Below are 24,972 nucleotides of genomic sequence, written 5' to 3'. Positions count from 1 at the left end.
CTCCTACAAAACAGAACGTAAAATTAAAATGATGTAAACATTAGCTAAATGTAAATATTCATGCAACAAATATTTATGGCATTTCAGCTGGGTGCCAGGCACCGTGCTCCATACTGGGGATAATGCAAGAGACAACACGTCAAGGGGCTGGGGTCATGGCACAGTGGTAGAGCGCTTGCCTCATATGTGTGAGGCACTGGGTTTGATTCTCAGCACTGCATATACATAAATGAATAAATAAAGGTTCATCAACAACTAAAAAATAAAATAAAGAGTAAACACGCCAAAATCTTTGGGAAGAATTTTTCTGGGTTTGGTGTTTACTTTGGTTGTTGTTTTTTGGGTTTTTGTTGTTGTTTTGGTTTGGTTTTGGTTGTTGGTGGTAGTGGTTTTGTTTGGTTTGGTTTGGTGCACTGTTCTGGAGGTGCTGCAATACAGGTAGCTACATGGAGTGAGTGGAGCCAGATCCTATTCCATCTCCTATTTCCAAAAATCCATTTAATATATTGTCCTCAGATAGAGGATGCATCAGATATTAAATTGTCAAGAACAGATACTACACTTGATCTTAGCCAAAGGCTTCGACTGTTTTTCTTTTTTTTTGTACTAGAGATTGAACCCAGGACACTCTACCACTGAGCTACATCCCCACCCTTTTTATTTTTTATTTTGCAACAAGGTCTCACTAAACTGCCTAGGCTGGCCCCAAATTTGCAAACCTCCTCCCTCGGTCTCAGCCTCTAAGATTAACAGGTGTGTGCCACTGCATGGGGCTGTGAAGAGGTCTTCTGTCAAACAGACATGGAGAAAAGGAAAGAGATCAGAGTATCAATAGGCAAGTAACATGTAAGAGTGCAAAAGGAACCACAGGACATCTTCACTGGGGACATTCTACCTAGGTGGGTTTCAGGAGAGGACTCAGTCCACTTGACTTCCTAGGGTTATCAGTATTAAAGCAAACTTGAACTTTTTCTTTTGGACTCATTCACATCAGGCTACACAGTCTTTTCAAAGACCCCAGTGAGTGCTAGAAATCTCCAAAGGAATCAGATCCCTTTGTTTTTCTGGGGTTTGGCCAGCAATCCACACCAAAAGAGCCAAATGGAGCTGCTGGCTCAACCCCGTAACACTAGCTGCCAACTCCCTTTTCTGAGAACACAATGCCCTTCTATTTCAAAGAAGCCCCCTCAGCAACTTGTTCCATGTCAATCAATGGCTGAGTTACGGAAGGACGCCGAAGTCTTTCAGATCCAACTCCAAACATGAGGCAAACTTCTTTTCTATTAAAAATAGAATTTAATCATGCACATAAAAACCGTTTCTTAATACCTTACCTCAAACTCTTCCCAAAAGCCTTGTTTAACTTTATCCGTAGTCTCAGCTAATTTGCTTAGTTCTCGAACCCGGCTCTCTATTTCAGCAGCATTAATCCGAGTGGTGTTGAGAGGCTGACCAAGTTTGGTAATTGGTGGAAAAAAAGAAGAAAATGTGTTTTAAAAAGATGATAATGCAAATAAAAAGATCCTGTGGTGGTATTCACAAAGGCTCAGGGGGGTGGAGGGGTGGGGGGTCACAGGACACAATAATTCACAACATTCTTAATGTGCTTTCACTTTTGGTTCTGTTCTGTCAGAAAGTACATCTTTCTTCAAATGCAAACTTATTTTTCTTTGCAAACTTACTTTTCTTTGTGAATAGAAAACTATTTACAGATGAAATCATGTTAACAACTCCAAAGTAAGCGTGATCACCTAAAGATAACCAAAGGAGGATTCCCCGGGAAAACTTGCTTTAAAAACTCTGTGAGAGGGCTGGGGTGTAGCTCAGTAACAGAGCGCTTGCCTAGCATGTGCAAGGCCCTGGGTTCAATCCCCAGAACTGCAAAACAAAAACAAAACTATAAGGGGGCTGGGGTGTAGCTCAGTGGTAGAGGTCATGGTAGAGCTCATGCTTGGGGCCCTGTGTTCAATCCCCAGCACAAAAGAGAAAAAAAAATTTTTTTTTCAAAAAACTTCATGAGGCCTTTACAGATACATATGGAAACATAAGATATAATATCTGGAATCTGTTTCCAAATCCTACAAAAAATAGCCATGAGTAACAAATGAAGACCTGATGAATTGATCAAGAGTGAAGATGGGAGGTAGGTTAAGTGGAAGCTGTTGAGACCACTCTGTCCATTTCTGTGTTAGACTATGGATCTCGAATGTCCCCCAGGGGGCCATGTTTTGGAGGCCTGGTCCCCAGTTCATGGCACATGGGGAGGTAGTAGAACCTTTAGAGAGAGGGGCCTAGTGGAAGGAAGTTGGGTCACTGGGGACATGCCCCTGAAGAGCATATAGGGATCCCAGCCCCTCACTGTCCTTCTCTTTGCTTCCCAGGCCCCCTCCTCCACACATCCCTGTATGCTATACCATGCTGTTACACCCAAAGTAACAGAGTCAAGAGCTCATAGACTGAATGTTCTCTCTGACATGAGGATGCTAATACACACTGGGGGGTGGGGGTAGGGTAGACATTCATTGGATTAGACACAGGGGAATGGAGGAAGGGAGGGGGGAGGGAATAGAAAAGACAGTAGAGTGAATCGGACAGAACCTGCCTATGTTCAGACACGAATACACCAACAGTGTAACTCCACATCATGCACAGCCACAAGAATGGGAAGTTATACTCCATTTATGTATAATATGTCAAAATACATTCTACTGTCATGTATAACTAAAATAATAAATAAAAATTTTTTAAAAAAAGAATCCATTAGCTGCAACCATAAGCCCAAATAAACCTTTTCTTATTAAGTTGTTTCTTTTATGTATTTTATCACAGTGACAGAAAGCTGACTGACATTCTGCATATGTGGGAAATTCTAATTTAGAATTTTTTCAAATTCTTTAAGGAAAAGGAGTTTTCCAATACGCTCACCTGCTTGAGTTGTAGCACTGTGCCCAGTGTTTCCACCATAGGATTCTTCTTGTAATGCTCCACCAGATCTGTCAAAGAGTCAAACCGCTCTCCTCCACCTACATCATATTTCAATTCCTTTCAAAGTAAAAACACAATTCTTACTACCTTGATGTTAAATTGCTGTTTTTCTCACACTCTCATCATCGCTGCAACATAATCCACAGCAACCGGCAAAATTGTCCATACAGAGGATGGATTTTATATATGGGGGGGATATATTTCACATCACAGTGAAATATTACTCAGCCTTTATTTAAAAAAAAAAAAAAGAAAACCTATCATTTGCAGCAACCTGGATGAACCTAAAGGACACAGTTAAATGAAATAAGCCAGGCACAAAAACACAAAGACTACGTGTCCTCACTCCCATGTGGAAGGCCAAGTTCATAGTAATAGACAGTAGAATGGTGGCTATCGAGGACTTGGGGTGGGGAAAGAAGGGGGCTACTGATCAAGGGTATATACCTCCAGGAAAATAAATAAATCCTAGAGATCTAATGCACAGCATGGTGACTACAGTTAATAACTATGTCTTTTTTTTTTTTTTTTTAAGTTGATGATGGACCTTTATTTTATTCATTTATTTATATGCAGTGCTGAGAATCAAACCCAGGGCCTCACATGTGTTAGGCAAGTGCCCTGTCACTGAGCCACAACCCCAGCCCCAGCCCCAGCCCAATAATCATGTCTTATATACTTAAAATTTGCTAGAGAGTAGATCTCAAGTGTTTTCACTAAAAAAAAAAAAAAAAAAAAAAAAAGGCAAAAGGCCACTGTGTAAGGTGATGGATATACTAATCAGCCTGAAATAAAAAACTAAGATAGCTGTTATTACCAATCAAAGCCCAGAAACAGACTCTTCCCTCAGAAATGGAAAGTCAAACAGCTGTGGCAGTAGGAAGGGTAGGAAGCAACAGGAGGACTGGAAGGGACAGGCTCAGCAAAGCAAGCATGGGAGCGGGACATGGTGTGGCTCATTGGAAAACACATGCTCAGTATTCGCAAGGCCCTGGTACCAAAAAGACAAATAAAATAAAACGACATAGTACTTGCATATAATCTACATACATCCTCCTCCGTATACTTTAAACCATCTCGACGTGACTTGGATACCTAATACACATAAATGCTAGGTACACAGCTGTAGTACAGTATCACTTAGGGAATAATAAAAGGAAAAGTCTGTATGTGTTTAGTATGATGCTATCTTTTGACCCCTAGTTGGGTGAATTCACAGAAGCAGAACCCACAGATACAGAGGGTCAAGTGTCAATGTTAGGCTGGGCTGAGGAGCCTAAGCAGGAGCTGGGCCCAGCTCTCTAGAAACTGGGCCTTGGAGACAGACTCCAACTGCCCTGCACAGAGCAGATCAGACACTGCAAAAGGCGATGCACCCCAGACACAGGCAAAAATAAACCGTTATGAAACAACGAGAACACTCTAATAAACAGTATACCACAACAGTGGAAGGCCTTGACCAAGTGAGCAAAGGAAATCTGATTTGGGATGTAACGGCGACTGTCTTCTCCCAGCAGAAAAATCACCCAAGGATGACATTTCCTCAGACCCATAGCAGACTCAGAGCAGGACTGGAGCGTTACCTGGCAGCGAATCATGACGTGGGTCACTTTAGACTTGCCATCGTTGCTCTCCCCTTTGTCATCGCCAGTGCGGACGGAGAGAACAAAATCTCCAGGGTGGCTCTGGCTCTCTCGCACAAGAAAGCTCCCATGTTTCCCCTTCTCAGTTAGTAATTTCTCTGCTTCTTTCCCAGAGAGGTGACCATGAAACCACCTAAATTTTAAACAATGAAAATGAAAGAATTGAGGTCAGCCATGGGCTCACAATATTCTTTCACAAAACTACTATGAATAGTCAGGTCTTCTAAGTACAATTGACAGGCAGACACATTCCTCCCAGGGACTGACAGATCCTGCTGGGTAGAATCTGCGACCCAAGAAAACAGGAAAAGGGACAAAGGTGTTAAGAATGACTTCCAGGACTGGGGATATAGCTCAGTTGGTAGAGTGCTTGCCTCACATGCACAAGGCCCTGGATTCAATCCCCAGCACCACCAAAAAAAAAAAAAAAAAAATGACTTCCAAATGCCTTGAACAGGCCACAGTCATTTGGAGACACATGTCCTCAATGTTTGCTTTTTTTTTTTTTAAATCTCCTATCTTTTAAAAATAAAATTCACCATTTTGTCATTGACAGCTGTTTAATCACAGCCATTTAAAAACATTAGTAACAAGCTTTGATGGACACAGGAGACCACTGTGAGTGTTTGGTCTTGTGTTGTGTTGACATGTGATCATCAGATAAAAAGGGTTCTTCATCATCAATTAATTCAAGCATTCCAAATTTTTCCAAATTTTCAAGCTATACTTCAACGGCTTCCAAATTTGCTGTCAAGATACTAGGTTATCATGTCAAATTTTAATGCATATCGGACTTGGAGTAGGGATGAAAGAGTTTCGTAAAGATATAAATTCCAGTGCCCGACAACCAGAGATAGCAACAAAGGTTTCATTAAGTTTGAATAGGGTTCAGGAGCCTGCATTTTAACTAGCATGCCTGAAATAGAGCATCCAAGGTCATCCAAGAACAGACTCTGAGACAATACTGCCTAAGTTATTATGGAGAACACCTTAACAAAGTCACATTAATGATGTGGCTCTCCCCTCAGGGTCTTAATAAGAAAGCAAGTGCTATGATAGCAGGTCAAGCTAGCAGCTCATCACTAAAGGAATGGGCTGAGTTCTTTTTCATCCACATTTCAGATGAAAAGAACAAAATATAGAAATAAATCTTATAGAGTTGGCTGACAGCTTTTGGCTTGAAGCTACAGTGGTAGCTGGAGAAACAAATTATCAGCATTAATAACATTTACATAAAGATGTAAGTTGAAAAGACAGATCTGAAGATACACAATCTAGAAGACTAATTAAGAGGCCCAAAATTTGCACTGAGTCAGAGAGGAGGCTGGGAGGCTAGGGTGTCCAAAAACAATACAATCAATACAAATAAGTCAAGCCCCTGCCACCACCCCTCCCTCATCAGCATTTGGTTCCCTCTAAGCTCACATGTTAGTGGATACAACATGGAAAGAATGGATGAAAAGCCAAGTCTCTGAGCTCTCCGCTTCTCCACTTCTGGGTTTAAACTGACATCTGTTGGTGGCATTGCTGAATAACTGGTCGGGAGCCACCACAAAGAAATGCTGCTATTTTGACATTCTTATTATCATTTGTTTTCCCTTAATCACTTTCAAAGATCATCAGCTGAAGTTTGATACATCTTAAAACTACTGCATATCCCGAGTGTCCAGAGGAACATATGACCCTGGAGAAGGAGTGGAACAGGATGGAAGCTTTTGCAAGGAAAGGGCGCTGACCGCAATTTAGTCCTTTTTTTTCTTACTTTAATAATATATTAGGATTACAGCCGGAGGAACAGGTACCAACCAGCCTTTGGCATCATACAGACCCTACAGACCCCAACAACGTATTCGTGTAACACAGGCACAGGAGGGCTACAGGCTTTGTGGTCACCAAGATGCCACTGACCTTTCAGAGGTAGGGTCTGCACAGTTCAGTGGATACTTGAGCTCAATAACATCTCCGTTTTTCTCTTTTAATTGCCCATGGTGCTCCATGTAATACTGGACCAGTTCAGCCAGGGTGGCAAACTTCTCCCCTCCGTACAGGTCATAGTAGTCACCAGTGTTCTGAATCTTGATGTGGGTGACAGCTCCATTTCTTCTAAAATAGTCCATTGGAAAGGGGGAAGAAAAAACAAATAACGAGCTGTACTAGTAAAAAAGTATTAGATTTCACCTAAACATTGAAACAAACCCTACCCATAAAAGAGGGTGAAAAAACTTAGTTGACCATCTCAACCCCAAGGGCTTTGTTTATTAGTTTCTGTACATTGTATACCTTCTACTTTGAATGACTTGACCCATTTAATTGTAAATATTAAGTGACAATGATTATTATCATAATTAATCAAGTACACATATAATTAAAGTTAAAATTAAACACATACCTACCTTATAATCCTGCAAATCCACTCCTAAGTATTTTATCCCCAAAGAAATGAAGTTGAATAGGCACAAAAGACTTGATTAAGAATATTCACTGCATCCTTATTCATAATAGAAAAAATTTCAAGACTTAAATATTCACTGCAAAATTACATAAAAAAAAGTAGTGGCTCACTCATACAATGGAATAGCACACAGCAATAAAAAAAAAAAAAAAGAAAAAGAAAGAACCTCCAAGACATACAATGTGAAGAAATCTCAAAAACGTTTTGGGAGCTCGGGTTGTAGCTCCATGGTGGAACACTTGTCTAGCAAGTGTGAGGCACTAAGTTGATTCTCAGAACTGCATATAAATCAATAAATAAAAGGCCCATTGACAACTTAAAAAATACTAAAAAAAAAAAAAAAAAAATTGGGGGGCGCTGGGGCTGTGGCTCAGTGGTAGAGCACTTGCCAAGTATGTGTGAGGTACTGGGTTCGATTCTCAACACCACATAAAAATCAATGAATAAAAATCAAGGTTCATCCACAACTAAAAAAAAAAAAAAATGAATAAATAAATAAAACAAACATTATTTTAGGCTGAGAGTATAGCTCAATGGCAGAGCATTTGCTAGCACACCCAAGGCCCTGGCTTCAATTCCCAGCAGTGCAAAAAGAGAGAGAGAGAGAGAGAGAAGCCAGACATATACTGTATGATTTCATTTTTATGAAATTACACAAACAAATTGGCCTATGGGGATATAAATGAGAATAGTAATTTTCTCTAGCAGGAAGGAAACTGGAAGGGGGCATAAAGGAGTTTTCTAGGTTGAAAATATCCTATATTTTGATTGTGGAGTATTGGATGCACAAACAAATATACTTGTCACAACTCACTATAAATTTATGATACTATATGTAATTATATCTTTAAAAATTACTTTAGGGGCTGGGGCTGTAGCTCAGTGGTAGAGCACTTGCCTTACATGTGTGAGGCACTGGGTTCAATTCTCAGCACAACATAAAAAAAATTAATAAACAAAGATATTGTGTCCATCTACAACTAAAAAAAAATTTTTTTTTAATTACATAAGGGCTGAGGGTATAGCTCAGTGATACAGCATATGCTTAGAATGAAAGAGGCCTTGGCTCTGATCCCCAATACCACATACATACACACACACACAAACCCACATTAAAGACCCATATAATTAAGAGAGTTTCCAGCATGAGATAGCTAATTTGTCATCCCCAAATTTTTCTAAAACTTGACATTTTGAAGATAAATACTCACTGAGATACCATTTCTCACCTGACTGGCAAAAAAAAAAAAACAACCAAAAAACTTGCCACATTCAACTGGTCAAGCTTGGAAAAATCAGGCATTTTCATACACTGCAGGTGGAAATGTCCAAGCCTTATGGAGGACAATTCGGAAAAACTATATGCATACACCCTCCTCATCTCATTCCCAGAAATTCACCTGAACGTGTTATTTCCAAAAGCACAAAACAATATATGCGCCAGGTTATTATGTATACTTCATCAAGGCTTTATATACATATTTCAAAATATGAGAGACAACTGAAATATTGGAGACAACTACATTGCCATCTGTTGGAGATTATACAAAGAAATTAAGGAATATCCACACAATAAGTACTGTGCAGCTGTTAAGAAGACAAGAAAAATTACGAATCTATAAGTGAAAATAAAAAACAGAAGGAATATATTTAGTATTATACTTCAACTATAAAAATGAACATCATGTTACCCTATTACTATGTGTAATTTTCATGTTTTTATGTATCAATTTAAAATAAATGTAATTAAGATCATGGTATAAGCTGAAAATAATAAGAAAAAGTATATTTGCTTGTTTTTATGAAAAGAAACACAATGGATAAACCAGCAATTAGTGGAAATTTATCTACAGGGATGCATGGAGATAGTATGCAAGGGGACACAGAGAGAAGAGTGAAATTTCTCAGAATAAATCTTTCTATATAGTTTTGATTTCTGAATTCTATACGTTTCACAAACTCAAAAAATAAAATCAACAAGGACCAAAAGGCTGAATACCAACAGAAAGAAATGAGCCAACCTGTGTAGTAAGTTCATGACAACCACGAAAATGAATTCCAGTAAGTTTTGAACACAGTACTTGTACCCTTAGTCTAAGAACAAGATGAGTCCAAAGTAATCTTGAGCTTACTTAAAAGGCTTGTAAAGAAACAACAGTGGAGCCGGGCACAGTGGCGCACACCTACAATCCCAGCGACTCGGGAGGCTGAGGCTGGAGGATCACATGTTTAAGACCAGCCTCAGCAACTTAGCAAGGCCCTAAGCAACTTAATGAGCCCTGTCTCAAAAAATAAAAGGGACTGGGGATGTGGCTCAGTGGTTAAGCACTCCTGGGTTCAATCCTCCCCAAAAATGACAGTGGTATAGTAATTCTGAAAACCATTTTATATTATAGAACTGGGCAAATGAGGTCACATATTAATACTATTGAAAACAACAGTTGTTGCTGCAGAAGGGAAATACAAATGCAGAATGGGAACACATGAGGAAGTTGGGTTAAACTGGAACTAACCATAAGAACACCTGGTTTCAAATATATAAATACTTACTTCCCAGCTGGGTCCATTCACTGTAGGAGCCTAGAGCAAGACATCAGGAATAAAGACACCCCTAACACTATAGTTTCTAAATACCCCACTAAAAGAATCAAAGTTTATAAAATAGGTGATCCTAGCATCAAATAGAACCAGAAAGCAAGGAAGTAATTGAGATTACTGGGGAAGTGTCAAAAGTTATAGAAGCAACACTAGCCAAAACTGGGGCAATTGGAACATTCAAAAAGAATGAGAGCCGGGCACATTGGTGCACACCTGCAATCCCAGCAACTAGGGAGGCTGAGGCAGGAGGATTCTAAGTTCAGGGCCAGCTTTAGCAACTCAGTGAGAGCCTGTCTCTAAATAAAATATTAAAAAGGGCTGCGGATGTGGCTCAGTGGTTAAATGCATCTGGGTTCAATTCCTGGTACAAAAGAAAGAAAGAAAGAAAGACATGATACCACTGAATTTAAAACACATTGGCAAAAAATAAATAAATAAATAAAAATAAAACACATTGGCTAAAAAGAAAACATCCTTAAGTATCATTATGGTTATACTCAAAAATAAAAAGGGGCTAGAGCTGGAGTGCAACTCAGTGGTAGAATGCTTTCCTAGCATGCAAAAGGCCCTGGGTTCGATCCTCAGCACTGAAAACAATAGGGAGACCTAGGGACTGACTTGAGTACCTCTTTACAGAAGAATACCAATGAGTAAATATTGAAGAAATAACAAATTTAAAAATAGTGAATTTTCAATTGCCAATATAATTTACACAGATAAAATTCATCAATAATAAAACTTACTATACGAAAATGTGCTAGGAGCCAGGCCTGGTAACATATACCTGCAATCCTAGCAACTCAAGAGGCTGAGGTAGGAGAATGACAAGTTTAAGGGCAGCCTGGGCAACTTAGCAAGACCCTGTCTCAAATTTTTTAAAAACCGGCTAGGAGTATAGCTCAGTAGGAGACCACTTGCATGTGTGAGACCCTGGGTTCAATTATTATGAATAGAAAAAGGTAATTTTTTTTTCAATACTGGGGATTAAACCCAGGGGTGCTTTACCACTGAGCTACATCCTCAACCCTTTTATTTTTTATTTTATTTTGACACAGGGTCTCACTAAATTGTGTAGGCTGGCCTTGAACTTGTGATCCTTCTGCCTCAACCTCCCATGTAGCTGAGATTAATAGGCCTGCACCACCGTGCCCAGTGGAAAAAGGTAACTTTTATAATGGAAAAATCTAGCAACACTCTTACCTAGGTGACTAAACTGAATTCCTCCAAAAGATAGGACAAACATATATTATGTGCCTTCTGATGTGAAATAATGGGATGGACCCAACTTTACCTATTATTTGCTTACTAAAAATGTTTAATATAAGTCTAAAACTGAGGAAAAAATCAGAAAATCCAGACCGGGGGACAATCTGTAAAATCAAAAGGTCAAAAACTAAATTAAAAAGGCCAGGAGATGGAGTTCTTCTAGATTAAAGGAAACCAGTTACATGGAGTAAATGATCCTCAGTTAGCTATCTGAGGCCTTTAAGGATTTTGAACTGTTTTAAAACCTATTATTCACTGGTACGGTGGCACAAACCTGTAATCCCAGCAGCTCAGGAGGCTGAGGCAGGAGGATTGTGAGTTCAAAGCCAGCCTCAGCAATGGTGAGACGCTAAGCAACTCAGTGAGAATAAATAAAATACAAAATAGGGCTAGGGATGTGGCTCAGTGGTGTTCAATCCCTAGTACCCAAATAAATAAATAAAGCCTATTATTCTCCATAAGTATGTACAATTACTATATGTTAATTCAAAATTCAAAAATTTGGGGCTGAGAGGTTAGCTCTGTGGTAACCTTGCCTAGTATGCATGAGGCCCTAGGTTCAGTCCCAAATTCTGCCCCACCCCCCCAAAAAAAGAAGTTCAGGGGGAAAAATGCATATTATACACATTTAAAAAGAGAAAGAGCTGGGAATGGGGGAGCCTGGGGTTGTGGCTCAGCGGTAGAGCGCTCTCCTAGCATGTGCAAGGCTCTGGGTTCAATCCTCAGCACCACATAAAAATAAATAAATAAAATAAAGGTATTGTGTCCAACTACAACTAAAAAATAAATATTTAAAAAAAGACAGGCTGAGGATGTGGCTCAAGTGGTAGCGCGCTCGCCTGGCATGCGTGCAGCCCGGGTTCGATCCTCAGCACCACATACAAACAAGGATGTTGTGTCTGCCGAAATAAATATTAAAAATATTTAATATTAAAAAATAAATAAATAAAAATAAAAAAAGAAAGAGCAAATATGGCAAAATGTTAACAGGTGAAAGGAGTACGGGTATTTATTGTATTCATTTTGAACTTTTCTATAGATCTAAAATTTCTCAAAATAAAATTTCAGGGGAAAGAAAGAAAAAAACAAACAAAAGCTGGTTCCATGGTGTGCCTCTGCTTACCAGTGGTGAGACTAGTTTACTCACTTAACCTCTGTGCCTCAGCTTCCTGTAAAATGGAGATAACAGTGGGGCCACAGGGCCCTAGCTCAGTGCTGGGGTGCTTGCCTAACACACGCTGGGCCCTGGGTTCAATCTCCAGCACTGCAAAAAGTGAAATAAAGCTGCATCACACTTCAGTGTAACTACTGAGGTCTAACTAACCCAGCCCAAGGTTTTAAAAAAAAAGGATAATAGTGGTTCTTATTCACAGGTCGTTGTGAAAATTAAATAAAATGGGTAGTGTACTTGGCACAAGTATATGGTGCATATCAGTCCTCAACAGTGTTCACTGTGAGCCTCCTCACTGCCATCACTGCTGTTACTCTAATTGCACCCAAACCATTACAGCTTAAATGTCACATAATGTCAGGTTACAAATCTGTGCTGAGGCCAGGTGCTGTGGTGCACACCTGTAATCCCAGCTACTCAGAAGGCTGAAGCAGGAGGTTCAAGGCCAGCCTTGGCAACTTACTGAGAAATTAAAAAATAACTAGAATTTTGAAAAAAAAAATTTAAAGGTTAGGGGTATAACTAAATAGTAAAGCAAACTATAGTTTAAATTCTACACACACATGCATAGGTACAGAAACCAACAGGGGAGGGGTTCAGTGGGAGGACATGTGCTTAGAATGCTCAAGGCACTGGGTTTAATTCCCTGTACATTAAAAAAAAAAAAAAAAAAATTCTGTACTGAGACAAGACCAGGAAACTCACAAAGGCTTTTACCCACTCCTTATAGTAAAACGGAAGTAAAAACTAGTGGCAGGGACTCCTCGAGAAATTAAACTATGCCAAAAAGGCACTTCCTGAATCTCAAAGAGACCCTAAATAAATTCTCAAGAACATATCTTATTTTCCTCTGTATTTAAAAATAATATTGATAGATAGGGCTGTGGCTGTAGCTCAGTAGCAAAGTGCTTGCCTAGCATGTGTGAGGTACTGGGTTCGATCCTCAGTACCACATATAAGTAAATAAATAAAAATAAAGGTTCATCCACAAATTAAACTATATATATATTTTTTTTAAATAATTTTGATCACAAAATCAAACTCATAAAGCAGTTCAGTTCTAGTTCCTAGAAGGAGCTAATGTAAGGAGAACAAGAACATAAGTGAAAGTCAACTGCTAGAAAAAATATCTCCCAATACCTGCTCAAGGAGATGTATAAAAGGATGCTCAATATAGTTTTATAAACTATTTTTTAAAAAACTGAAAACAGCCTACTGTCCATCACCAGGAGCCTGGATAAACTGGTATGCTCAACCATTTGAGTACAAAATCGCCAGTTAGGTGAATAGTTAGATTTAAGGGCACCAGCATAGAACTAAAACAAAATGCTTTTAAAGTTGCAAAATGGTACATACATTACAGAACTATTTCTACAATGAGCGCTGAAAACACACAAGCCAACTTCAGATGGTTCATACATGGTACAAACACAGTAAAGTACAAAAACATGTTCTTCAGGAAGGATCTATGCCAACCTCTGGATGGTGGTTTCCTCTGGAGAGAGAGGGAGGGAAACGGGACTGGGCAGGGGAACAAAGGGGACCACAACTTCCTCAGAAATGTTTTATTTAACGAAGGAAAGCCATCTGGAGAAACTTCACAGTCTTTTTCTCATGAAGGACTCAACAGTAAGGAAAGGGAACCTGCAGGGCCAGGTTCAAGACACAGGAGCCAGGAGCCAGTGGGGAGGGCTGCAGGATGTGCACCGTCTGCCCCACCCAGGCTCGGTGGTCCCTGGGAGGAAGAATGCCACCACCTCACTCCAGGAGGCTCCAGCAGAGCCCCATGAGCAGGCCAGGGTCCCACAAGGCCCCACAGCTGGCAGAAGGTGGCCTTCAAGCTCTAATGAGGACAGCAAATGGCTTCAGCAGTGCCTACCTGGACTTGCAACTTACCGAACAGAAAGTGTGAAGTCTCCAGGGTTACTTTTACTGGGCCTTGCCAAAAAGCTGCCATCGACGCCTCTTGTCAACAGTAGATTTTCGGCCTCCACACCAGTGATATTTGGGTGAAACCATCTTGAAGGGGAAAAAAAAAAAAACAGTAAAAAAACGAAGGCCTGTGTCAGCTCTGCTCTCCACGCCATTGCAGCTGAGCTGCACGTGGGTGGCCAAGAGAAACAGGCACGGACCCCTGCCCCTGTCCCCTGCTCCTCGGCTGCCCCGCCCCACCTCTGCAATCACAGGGGCCAGGGATCCTTCTGGCACAGTGGTAGGTAGGACAAGGGGCATGGTCAGTGGGACTGGGCCTGGGGTTATTCAGATGGCACACTAATGGGAACAGGCCCCAAAAGAAAGTCCACATGGTCAGAAAATTGGTAGACAGAATGAGATTGGACAAACAAGTTAGTAAATACACAGATTATTTAATAAATAAGTAAACACATTGAGGGTAATGGGAGACAGGTTTCTCACCACTGAGGGGGAAACACAAATGTTACGAGAAAGCCAGAATAAACACTGAGCGTAAGACGGCAATTGGAGCTATCAGCGTACATTATAAATGTATGTAGAAAAACAAAAATGGGGGACTAGCTCAGCAGCAGGGCATGTGCTTAGCATATTCAAGACCCCAGGGTTCAACCTTAGCACACAAAAAGGAAACAAAAAGCATATATGCTTCCGTGTATATATGCAGGTATGTACATACACACACACACACACACACACACACACACACACACCCCAACACACACTCTCCCAGTTCTCTGAAAAGCCTAGGAAGCAATAACACCCCAGTAGCAATCAGCATACCTAACACCTTCATCTGAGTTTTCTCACACCATTCTCCCATAAAAGGAAGGGCTCAAGGCTGATTCTGGGGCTGAGGCAGTGAAAGGAAGAAGATAAGTATAGAAATTTTATTGTGTGACAGTGAAAAAGCACTCCAGCCAGGAACAATGTGCACGCCTGTGATCTCAGCAGCCTGGGAGGCTGAAGAAGGAGGATCCCAAGTTCGAGGCCAACCTCAGCAACTTAGTGAGGCCCTAAGTAACTTGGCAAGAGACCCTGTCTCAAAATTAAAAGTAAAAAGGGCTGAGGTGAGTGGTGGCTCAGTGCTAAAATGCCCCTGGGTTCAATTTCTGATACCAGAAAAGAAAAAGAGTATGGCAGACAACTTGAAGGGCCTCCCACTGGCCAAAGTAGGGGCAGTAAAAACAAATTATAACCCATGAAGAAAAAGGTGCCCTTGAGAAGTCACACCAGAGACAGAATGATGGCTGCAGGAGCTTCTGGTACCACCTGGGGGTTCGCGTGTCAGTTAGAGAAGATGAATGCGGTCTAGAGATGGATGCGGGGGCGAAGGGAGCACAGCAGATGAATGTGCTGATCCCCAGAAACGGCGAAAATAGTCCACTTCAGGTTATGGATATTCTGCCACAACAAAAAATGACACACGGGAAAACTTTGCAGCAGAATCACAAACAATAAGTGTGGAAAGAGTGGAAGAATTGGAACATCACCATCTGGAAGTCATATTAATACTTCAGGAATCACTACTAAAACTAGTGGGTGAATATCTCAGAAAGAACAGGACATTCAATTGCCAACACAAAAAAATGAAAGTAAAAAAGGAGGAACATGATATTGACAGCAATTTACTAGGAGTGCCTCCCCACAAAATGCTTTTTTTTTGAAGGGAGGGATACCAGGTGTTGATCCTAGGGGCACTTAACCACTGAACCACATCCCCAGCACTTTTTTATTTTGAGACTGAATCTTGCTAAGTTGCTTAGGGCCTCACTAAGTTGCTGAAGCTGGCTTTGAACTCATGATCCTCCTGCCTCAGCCTCCTGAGGCCCTGGGATTACAGGTGTGCACCACCATTTCTGGCCAAAATGCTTATTTTTAAAAAATACTACCAGGCATGGTAGTGCACACCTATAATCCCAGTGATTCAGGAGGCTGAGGCACAAGGATCCAAGTTTGAGGCCAGGCTTAGCAAAGCCTAAGTAATTCAGTGAGACTGTCTCAAAATAAAAAAAAGGGCTGGGGATATGACTCAGTGATAAAGCACCCCTGGGTTCATCCCCACCAGAAAAAAAAAAATTGCAGTGGAAAAATTTCAGATATTTATCTTAAAGAATTAGTAAAAGTTATGGATTAAAATGACATTATGTCTCCTGATACAAACAATGAGAATACAAGTGTTGTCTCTGTGATATTCCTGCCAGAACTGTACTTCCTAAATCTAATGATGAGGAACCAGGCAAACCCCAAATAGGTGAGTCTACAAACTATTGGTGTGTACTCTTCACAAATGTCATAACCATGAATGCCTGGGATTGACGGGGAAGTATCCAATTAAAAGTCAGTCACAAGATACCAAATGTAACGTAGGGCATGATCCTGAACAATGACATGTATCAGAAAGAAAGGGGCAAAAGGGAAGAAGAATATTTGTTTGTTTTGTCTTTTGTGATACAGGACATTACTAGAACAGTCTAAAAGGGGTCTAAGGATTTGACGGCAGGACTATTCTAATGACAATTCTGATGATGTACTGTGATTATGCGACCAAGTATCCTAGTTTTTAGGAAATACACACTGAAACATTTGGGCAATGAAAGATCATGTCTGCAACTTATCTCAAATGGTTCAGGAAAAAAATTATATACACAGTACACATATATATAAGTATGTAGAAAGTGGGAGACTTGGCAACATGCTACATTGGTGACTGGTGTATCTGGGTGAGAAATAAGCAGAATTCTCTGCATCTTTTGGGTAGCTTTGAAATTACTTCAAATACAATGTTTTTAAAAACACACATCTATCCTGGGTGGCATTTGCAGCAAGATTCCTTCAATGATTTCAAAAGTCACCAAGAATTGGAGTAAGAGAGTAATTTCTAATGTCAAATTATTCTAAATCTTTCCAGGGTAATTCAATGCTTCTCAATACTCCCAGGAACCTAAGTCAATATTAAATGTAGAGTCCCAGCACTGACAAGCAAATGGACTTTCAAGAGACTCTCAACAAACACTGGCCCAATTAGAGAGCTTCCCGACAGTGGAGGAGAGGGTGCGAGCAGGAAGAGCTGTCCCACATCCTGCAGGGAGGACGCGGAGAGCCATGGGGACTCCCTAGAAACACACCAAAGCTCCACTCTTACTAACCCCGTGACCTGGGCAAGTTCTTTAGCTCTTTCTACCTCACATTTCTCCTCTGCAAAATGACAGTTCTTTTTAAGAGGAAGCAGAAGGCTGGGGTTGTAGCTCAGCAGTAGAGCATTTGCCTAGCATGTGCAAGGCACTAGGTTCAATTCTCAGCACCACATATAAATAAATGAATAAAACAAAGATCCACCAACATCTAAAATATATATAATATTAAAAAAAAAAAAAAAGAGTAAGCTGAGAGCTGAGCCATACTGACGCACAGCTATCATCCCAGTTGAGGCAGGAGAAACTCAAGTTCAAGGCCAGCCTCAGCAACTTAGTGAGACAATGTCTCTGAAAGAAAAAAAAAAAAAAGGTCTGGGGATGTGGCTCACTGATAACATGCCCCTGGGTTCAATGCCCAGTACACACACTCCAAAAAAGAGTGAGCTAAGAATCCAGGGCATAAGATATACCCCAGTGAAAGAGCACATGCCTAGCATGTGTGAGGTCCTGGATGTAATTCCCCAACACAATGGGGAGAAAAAAAGCATGTTTACACTGCTATATAAGATAAGAAAAATTCATTCAGTGGACTATTACTCAGTCATAAAAAGGAATGAATACTGATAAATGTTATAATCTGGATGAACCTTGAAAACATGTCAAGTGAAAGAAGGCAGACACAAGAGGACACACATTGTATAAATCCACTGATATGAAATATCCAAATAGGCAAAGCCACAGAGACAGAAGTAGGACAATCTTAGGGCTGAGGGGCGAGAGAGGATGAGAGGGGTAATGGCTAAGGGATTGGAGGTCTCTTCATAAAGTGGAAGCTCCTTAGGCAGGTGGCCAGGGGGCCCAGATGGTAAGGCAGCAGCTTTCTCTAGCGCTGGGGGCCTCCCACTCCACCCCGGTGGGAAGGCAACACCGTATCAGAAATGTGGAAGGAGTGGCAGCTCCTGCAGACACTAGGAGAGGACCACCCAGGCAGAGGGGGAAGCAAGACAAGGGCATGGCAGGGCACAGGCAGACCAGGCCTGACCACTCAAGCAGGAGGCAGTAACACTGGAGCAGGGCAGACAAGCGCAGGGACAGGAGAAGCCAGGGAGGCTACAAAAGGCCAAAGAGGGCACTGCCAAAACCCAGCCTTTATTTTTTGTGAAATAGAAAAGAACTGCAGGGTCTAGGCACAGCAGCACCAGGATCTGACTTCACTTTTAAATGACCCTTCAGGCTCCTGTGTGAGAGCAAGGAGAGAAACACACCCAGCAGTGGGAAAGCCACCATCCGTGGTGATCCAGGTGGAAGGCAGAGATGCTAAGGACCCGGAGCAGCATAGCAGGGAGGAAGGAGCGCACCACAGGACTGCACCCCCCCCCCACAGGACTGGTGACAGATTTCATACACGGATGGAAAAAGAAACATGGGGGCACAAAGAATTCCTAGGCTTGGGGTCAGGCAACTACAAGGTGGAAGGTGCTGTGCAGGGAGATCTGGAAAGCCCAATGTCAGGCCCTGTATGTGTGAAATATGTGCTGCCCAGAGCCCTCCAGGAGTTTAGGACACAATAAGCAGAAAGTGTTGGGCACTGTTAACATGCATCATAATAAATACAAGGCTGTTCGGACAACAAGTCATCAGAAAATGCAGGAATCCATACTCAGTCTGATTTTGACATCCATGAAGTTTATATTAATTAAAATTTATTTTTCACTTTTCCTGTGGCATCTTATTAGTGCTTTGGGAGGTTTTCAAACATCATTCTGATGAACTGATTGTCTTTAAGAAAAATCACAAGGCTCAAGTCAAAAGAATAAAATATTAGTTTGCCTTGTACAACCCGTGAGAGCTAGTCAGAAGATCCAGACAGATTTCCCACAGGGAAGCCGTGACCTCAATCTATCTGACAGCTCTTAATCCAGCCCTCAGGTCTTGTGCATGCAGCACAAGTTGTGGCCACCTCAGCCAGTCCTGCCCTGGCTTCTTCATCTGCTGTCCCTGCTAATGTCCTCACAGCTCCAGGGAACAAAAAGTGGCAACCGAGGGCCTCCAGGTATTTACAATTTTTCCAAAAGTATAATGGAACTCCATACTACCCATATAAGCTAATTAGTCTACCCACATGAACCAATTAAAATATCAAATCTCTTTCCCTTTTGGCTTCAAAACATCCATTTAACCTCGTGTGACAGTCTGAAGCTGAGTGACATATATGCCTTCTACTAGGAGAAAAAAAATGGAAAAAATAATATTGGTATAATCTAAGTTTGAGGACCAGCTCTTTCAGAAAACAGAGTTTGACTTTAAAAATAAATAAACAAATAAATAAAAAGACAACCCTTCACTGGGTGAAGGGGAACACAACTCTGGCCCCAGGCTATTTCAGTTCAAATCCCAGATGTGTGACCCCAGGCTAGTTATTTAAGCTCTCTACTAAGTCATCTACAGAATGGGGACCATAAAAGTACCTATATCATTTTACCAAAAGAGAAAAATGAGTTAGTACTGTGTGTAATTGTGTGTGTGTGTGTGTGTGTGTGTGTGTGTGTGTGTATTATACGCTATAGTGCAATAAGGACTGGAATGGTGCACAGGACAATGGTAACTGCCTAAGTTTCCCTCTCCCCACATAACCTTCAAAAACAACACAGGGTAGTGGGGGGTGGGGAGCAGTGGTAGAGCACATGATTAGCACGAGGAAAGCCCTGGTTCAATCCCCAGAACCCAAATTTAAAAATAAAACTACAAAAAAAACAGGCCCTAGCTCAGTGCGGGGCCACAGGACTGTAATTCCAGTGACTTCAGAGGCTGAGATAGGAGGATCATAAGTTTGAGGCCAGCCTGGGCAACATAGCAAGACTCTCTCAAAATAAACATTTTTTTAAGACGCTCGACAGGTACAGTTGTGCATGCCTGTAATCCCAGCAGTTTGGGAGGCTGAGGCAGGAGAATCAAAAGTTCAAAGTCAGCCCCAGCAATTTAGCCAGGCCTTAAGCAACTTAACAAAGCCCTGTCTCAAAATACAAAAAATAAAAAAGGGCTCAGTATGTGGCTCAGTAGTTAAGCACTCTTGGTACCAAAAAAAAAAAAGGGGTGGAGGGGTAGGGTGGGGCTTGCCTGGGGTTAGGGATATAACTCAATGGTAGAGTGACCCTAGGCTAAATATACAGCATCAGAAGTAGTATGCAGAGAATGCCCAAATTTCCAAAATATCCCTAAGTATAAAAAAACACCCCAAATCTCAGTGAGAGATGTTTCATCTTCCCTCTGCAATCCTTGGCACCAAGCAAGGACATTCTGAGAAAAACTGCCCAGGAGAGAACGGGGAGCTCATATGAGGCGTAAAATTGCTCCAAAATTTCCTCCAGCAGGACAAAATCCACCCAAAGGGTGAGAATACTGAAAAAGCTTCTAGTAGCTCAGAGCCCTGTTTCTAGGGAAGGGGCACGATTTTAGGGGGAAAGAATAAAAAGCTCTACAAATAAATTACAAAGCCAAGAAGAAATGAGTAATTTTTCTAGGTAAATGTGGATTACCAAAACTGACCTCAGAAAAAATTTAGAACAATTTCTACAGAAAAATAATTTTAAAATTATCCCACAGGCTGGGAGTGGTGGTGCACGCCTGTATCCCAGCAGCTCGAGTGGCTGAGGTAGGAGAATTACAAATTCAGAGTCAGTCTCAGCAATTTAGTGAGGCCCTAAGCAACTCAGTGAGACCCTGTCTCAAGAGAAAAAATAAAAAGGGTTGGGGAGGGGGCTGGGGTTGTGGCTCAGAGGTAGAGCACTTGCTACTTGCCTAATGTGTTTGAGGTACCGAGTTCAATCCTCGGCACCACATGAAAATAAAATATATTGTGTCTCCCTATAACTTATATATTTAAAAGGGTTGGGGAAGTGGCTCTGTGGCTAGGTATCCCTGGGTTCAATACCTAGTACAAAAAAAGGGGAGGGGGGTGAATCGCTACTTAACCTTGGAGCAAGAAAAGGATTTCTACAACTCAAAATTTAAGGGCAATACAAAAAAACTGATAAATCTAGGATGCCAATTTTAACATTGCCTTCAACTCAATTGAAGAAAAAGTCACTGAATGGTAAAATCTCAAGGACTAAATAAAGGCAGTTCTAACCTCCAATTTGAGGGTCTTTCAAAAGTGTTCATTCTCTGAGAACCAAGAAACAGATCCAACTTCATTCTAAGGTAGACAATTTACAGCCCACTGTCCCTCCCAGAGTTCAGTTCTCATCTCGGCCTAAAAATCCTTCATCTATAAAAATAATGACATTCCAAGACTCAGAAAAACAGCCATATCATTAAATCTGGATGCAGTATTTCACTCTTCCATCATTTACTCGGAGTTTCTGTGTTTTGTTTTGTTCTGGAGTTTGAACCAGAGCCTCAAGCATACTCAGCACATGTTCTATCACTGAACTACATCCCCAACCCTTACTCATATTTTTCAATCTGCAAGATAAAAACCCACCTACAGAGAGAAACATCAGGAAAATGCTTCCGAAGAACACATTTTAAAAGCAGATATGAGCACACCTATAAATCTCAGCTACTCAAAAGGCTAAGACACAATGTTCACCAAGTTCAAGATCAGCCTGTGCCACCATACTACACCCTGTCAAAAATAAACTTTCATCAATATGAAATGACTCTATTAGATGATTATGTAATACTCTTTATCTTGAATCTTTCCTTAGCCTGATATTATTAGTACCACCCCAAAATCCTCCTTTGCCTATGTTTGATTTATTATTTGTCATTATTTCTGGGTCTGCTTGTCTTTTCTGAGCAGAACACAATTGGATTTTTCTTTTTAATTCCATCTGACTTGGCCATTAATTGGGGGACTTAATCTGAGATCACTGACAGCTTAGGTTGGTCTCATAGCTGCCAATTGTTTTCAACTTTCAACTTTTTCTGCCTTTTACTATTTTGCTACTTCACTGACTTGCAGGCAGAAACCCAGTTTCTAATTCTAACATGATTTTAATTCTTTTTAAATTATAAAGATGGATATTTTATAGCACTTCAAACATATCCTAAAGTAAGCTTATAACTACCCCATTAATGAAGGAGATAAAATGTTTCCTCCTCTCTAGGGAAAGTGAAATCCCTACTGCTGCTCTCCCTCTCACCGGCCCACCTCATTATTAGCCTTCATCGAATGAAATACCATAAGCCCAGCTACTGCTGTTTCCCCACCTAGTACTGGGGACTGAATCCAGGGATGCTCTACCATGGAGCTATGCCCCCAGCCTCACTGACCTATTTATTTATTCATTTCTCAAATAGCCCCCCCCCTTTTAAAGCCCTTTTTATCTTATTTAGCCCTTTCTAAAATCATTTTGATTCATTTATTATAATGGTTCAGAAAGGTAAGAAAGTCAAGAAAAAAACAAGCTTCCTTTCAGATATTCAGTTGCACTTGTCAGAAATAACTACATACAGTAATCTTTTTTTTTTTTTTTCAATTGTAGGTGGACACAATGCCTTTATTTTGTTTGTATATATGTGGTGCTGAGGATCCAATCCAGGGTTTCACATGTACTAGGCGAGCGCTCTACCACTGAGCCACCACCCCAGCCCTGCTTATTTTGTGTTTTATTTAGAGACAGGGTCTCGTGGAGTTGCTTAGCATCTTGCCATTGCTAAGGCTGGCTTTGAACTTTCAGTCCTCCTGCCTCAGCCCTTGAGCCACTGGATTACAGGTAGGTACCACCTCACCCAATCATAGCAGTCTCTTAATCTTTAAGAAATGTCCTATGCTGTCAGGTACAGTGGGGCACCCCTATGATCACAACTACTCAGGTGGCTCAGCCAGGAGAATCACAAGTTCAAGGCCAGCCTGGGCAACTTAGCAAGACACTGTCTCAAAATAAAAAATAAAAAGGGCTGGGGGTGCAGCTCAGTGGTAGAGCACCCCTGATTCAATCCCCACTACCAAAAAAAAAAAAAAAAGTCATGTATATGTAAACATATGCCTATGTATGTGTGCATATACACTACTCCCTCCACACCCACCTGAGTGAAACACAACCACACACATAAATGCACACAAATGGGATTCTCCGGATGCCCACCCTAATTTCTTCACTTGCAAAGCTTTGAAGGCCTTTCTTTCACTCACATCTGGCATGGGTAAGGGAATGGGCCTGTCAGAGGGATGGGTGGCTATGAAATAAAAGCTGTGAAAGTAATGTATCAGAAACTTAAAAGACGAAGAAGAAATATAGACAAAAGGCAAGAATATTTTTAAAGCATAGGCAGACTAGAAGGATCTGGCTATAACAAAGAAGAAGCCTGCCGCTTGCTTTCTTTATTTATAATGGTACAAATCAAAGGGGATCAGCAGGTATAAGGTTTCAGTGTGACAGGGGTCTTGTTTCTGTGCTTGCTTCTCCATATGACAGAGGTCTTGCAGTAAACCATCTGGTGTTTGGTTCTTGGCAAGTTACCCTCATCTCTGGGGCTGTGTTTGGACTTGACCTGTGAGCTATGTCAGGGTGCCAACGTGAGTTGGGGAGTTCTCAAACCAGTGGGTACAATCTGAGAGTTCCCAAAACAGTGATTTCCCTGCCTGATGGCTGGAACATCGCTCAGTTCACACCCAGCTCTTCTATAGCCCCCAGCAGTCTTTCTGTATCAGTATGCGCTTTGTAATGGCTATACAACCTTCCATTGTACAAATGTACCATCCATAATCATCCCTATTAGAGAGCGCTTGTGAGTCCCAGATGCTTGTTACTACAAATATGCAGTACATGTGCAGAACATATCCTGTACAATCATCTTTACACACATTTACATACATTAAATTTTAGTTGTAGATGGACCCAATGCCTTTATTTTGATTATTTATTTTAATGTACCAGACCCAGTGCTTCACATGTGCCAGGCAAGCACTCTATCACAAATTACACCCCAATCTTCATAAGTTACTGTTAGAAATGCTTTACTTAGATGCATAATTTTCCATTTTGACAAATAATGCCAAACTGCCCTTGAAAGAAATAATTTGTATGTTAAACCACCTTTTCTCTCACTTTTGCCAGTGCTATTTATTATCAAACATTTTTATCTGTGTCGATTAATGAAAAAATGATACCATTTTATTATTTTTTTAAATTTAGCCTCTTTATTTATTTATTTTGGTTTTGACAGTGCTGATAACAGAACTCAAGGCCTCATGCCTGCTAGGCAAGTGCTCTACCACTGAGCTACAACCCAGCCCTCACTGCATATTTCTTTTTAAGAATGAACTCTTTTTCATGTTTTCAGACCACTTATTTTTCCTTTTCTGACTTGTCAGTTTATCACTGTTCATTTCCTATTAGTATTTTCCTTGTTGACTTGTAGGAACTCTTGACAGAATCAGAAAATTCCCCTTTATTATAAGTGTGGCAAGTATTTGTCTTAACTTTTTCCCCCTTCTTACTGTCTGGGCTATTTTTTTCCCCGACAGTAGTTCATCTGGCATCGTTAAATTATCAGAGTTTTCCATGATGGCTTCTGGGTTTCCTGCCATGATTAGAAACTAACTTAGCTCACTGCATTGTTGCGCAAGGGAAATACATTAATATATGTAAAATGCTTAGCATGAACCAAATCTTCAATTTCACCTTTGGAACTAAGAAGTTTGTTTTAGGCATGAGAAAATATTTAAAGTCACAGGTTTTAGCTGGGCCTTCCAACACACGGTCCCTACTGAGTCTCACGCTCTGATGACCTCTCTGATTT

General features: G+C 40.9%; 1 protein-coding gene and 1 non-coding gene across 2 annotated transcripts in view; both read right to left on the bottom strand.

Annotated features, from left to right (window-relative positions):
• Ptpn11 (protein tyrosine phosphatase non-receptor type 11) overlaps window positions 1–24,972 on the bottom strand; it is an 87,596-nt gene that overhangs the window by 46,536 nt on the left and 16,088 nt on the right. The window contains exons 2-6 of the mRNA XM_077108972.1: window positions 14,012–14,134; window positions 6,537–6,731; window positions 4,569–4,761; window positions 2,926–3,042; window positions 1,335–1,448 (exon numbers count right to left, since the gene is read on the bottom strand). Coding sequence (XP_076965087.1) covers window positions 1,335–1,448; window positions 2,926–3,042; window positions 4,569–4,761; window positions 6,537–6,731; window positions 14,012–14,134 — 742 coding nt within the window. The remainder of the gene's footprint in view (window positions 1–1,334; window positions 1,449–2,925; window positions 3,043–4,568; window positions 4,762–6,536; window positions 6,732–14,011; window positions 14,135–24,972) is intronic.
• Window positions 404–592, bottom strand: LOC143638409 (U2 spliceosomal RNA). Its single transcript, XR_013154606.1, has one exon. It is a non-coding gene; the product is annotated as a U2 spliceosomal RNA (small nuclear RNA).

Source organism: Callospermophilus lateralis, chromosome 1 (genome assembly GCF_048772815.1).
Source record: "Callospermophilus lateralis isolate mCalLat2 chromosome 1, mCalLat2.hap1, whole genome shotgun sequence".
NCBI classification, from domain to species: domain Eukaryota; kingdom Metazoa; phylum Chordata; class Mammalia; order Rodentia; family Sciuridae; genus Callospermophilus; species Callospermophilus lateralis.
The sequence above is the reverse complement of the archived record's forward strand: the minus strand, read 5'-3'. Positions and strand labels throughout refer to the sequence as shown.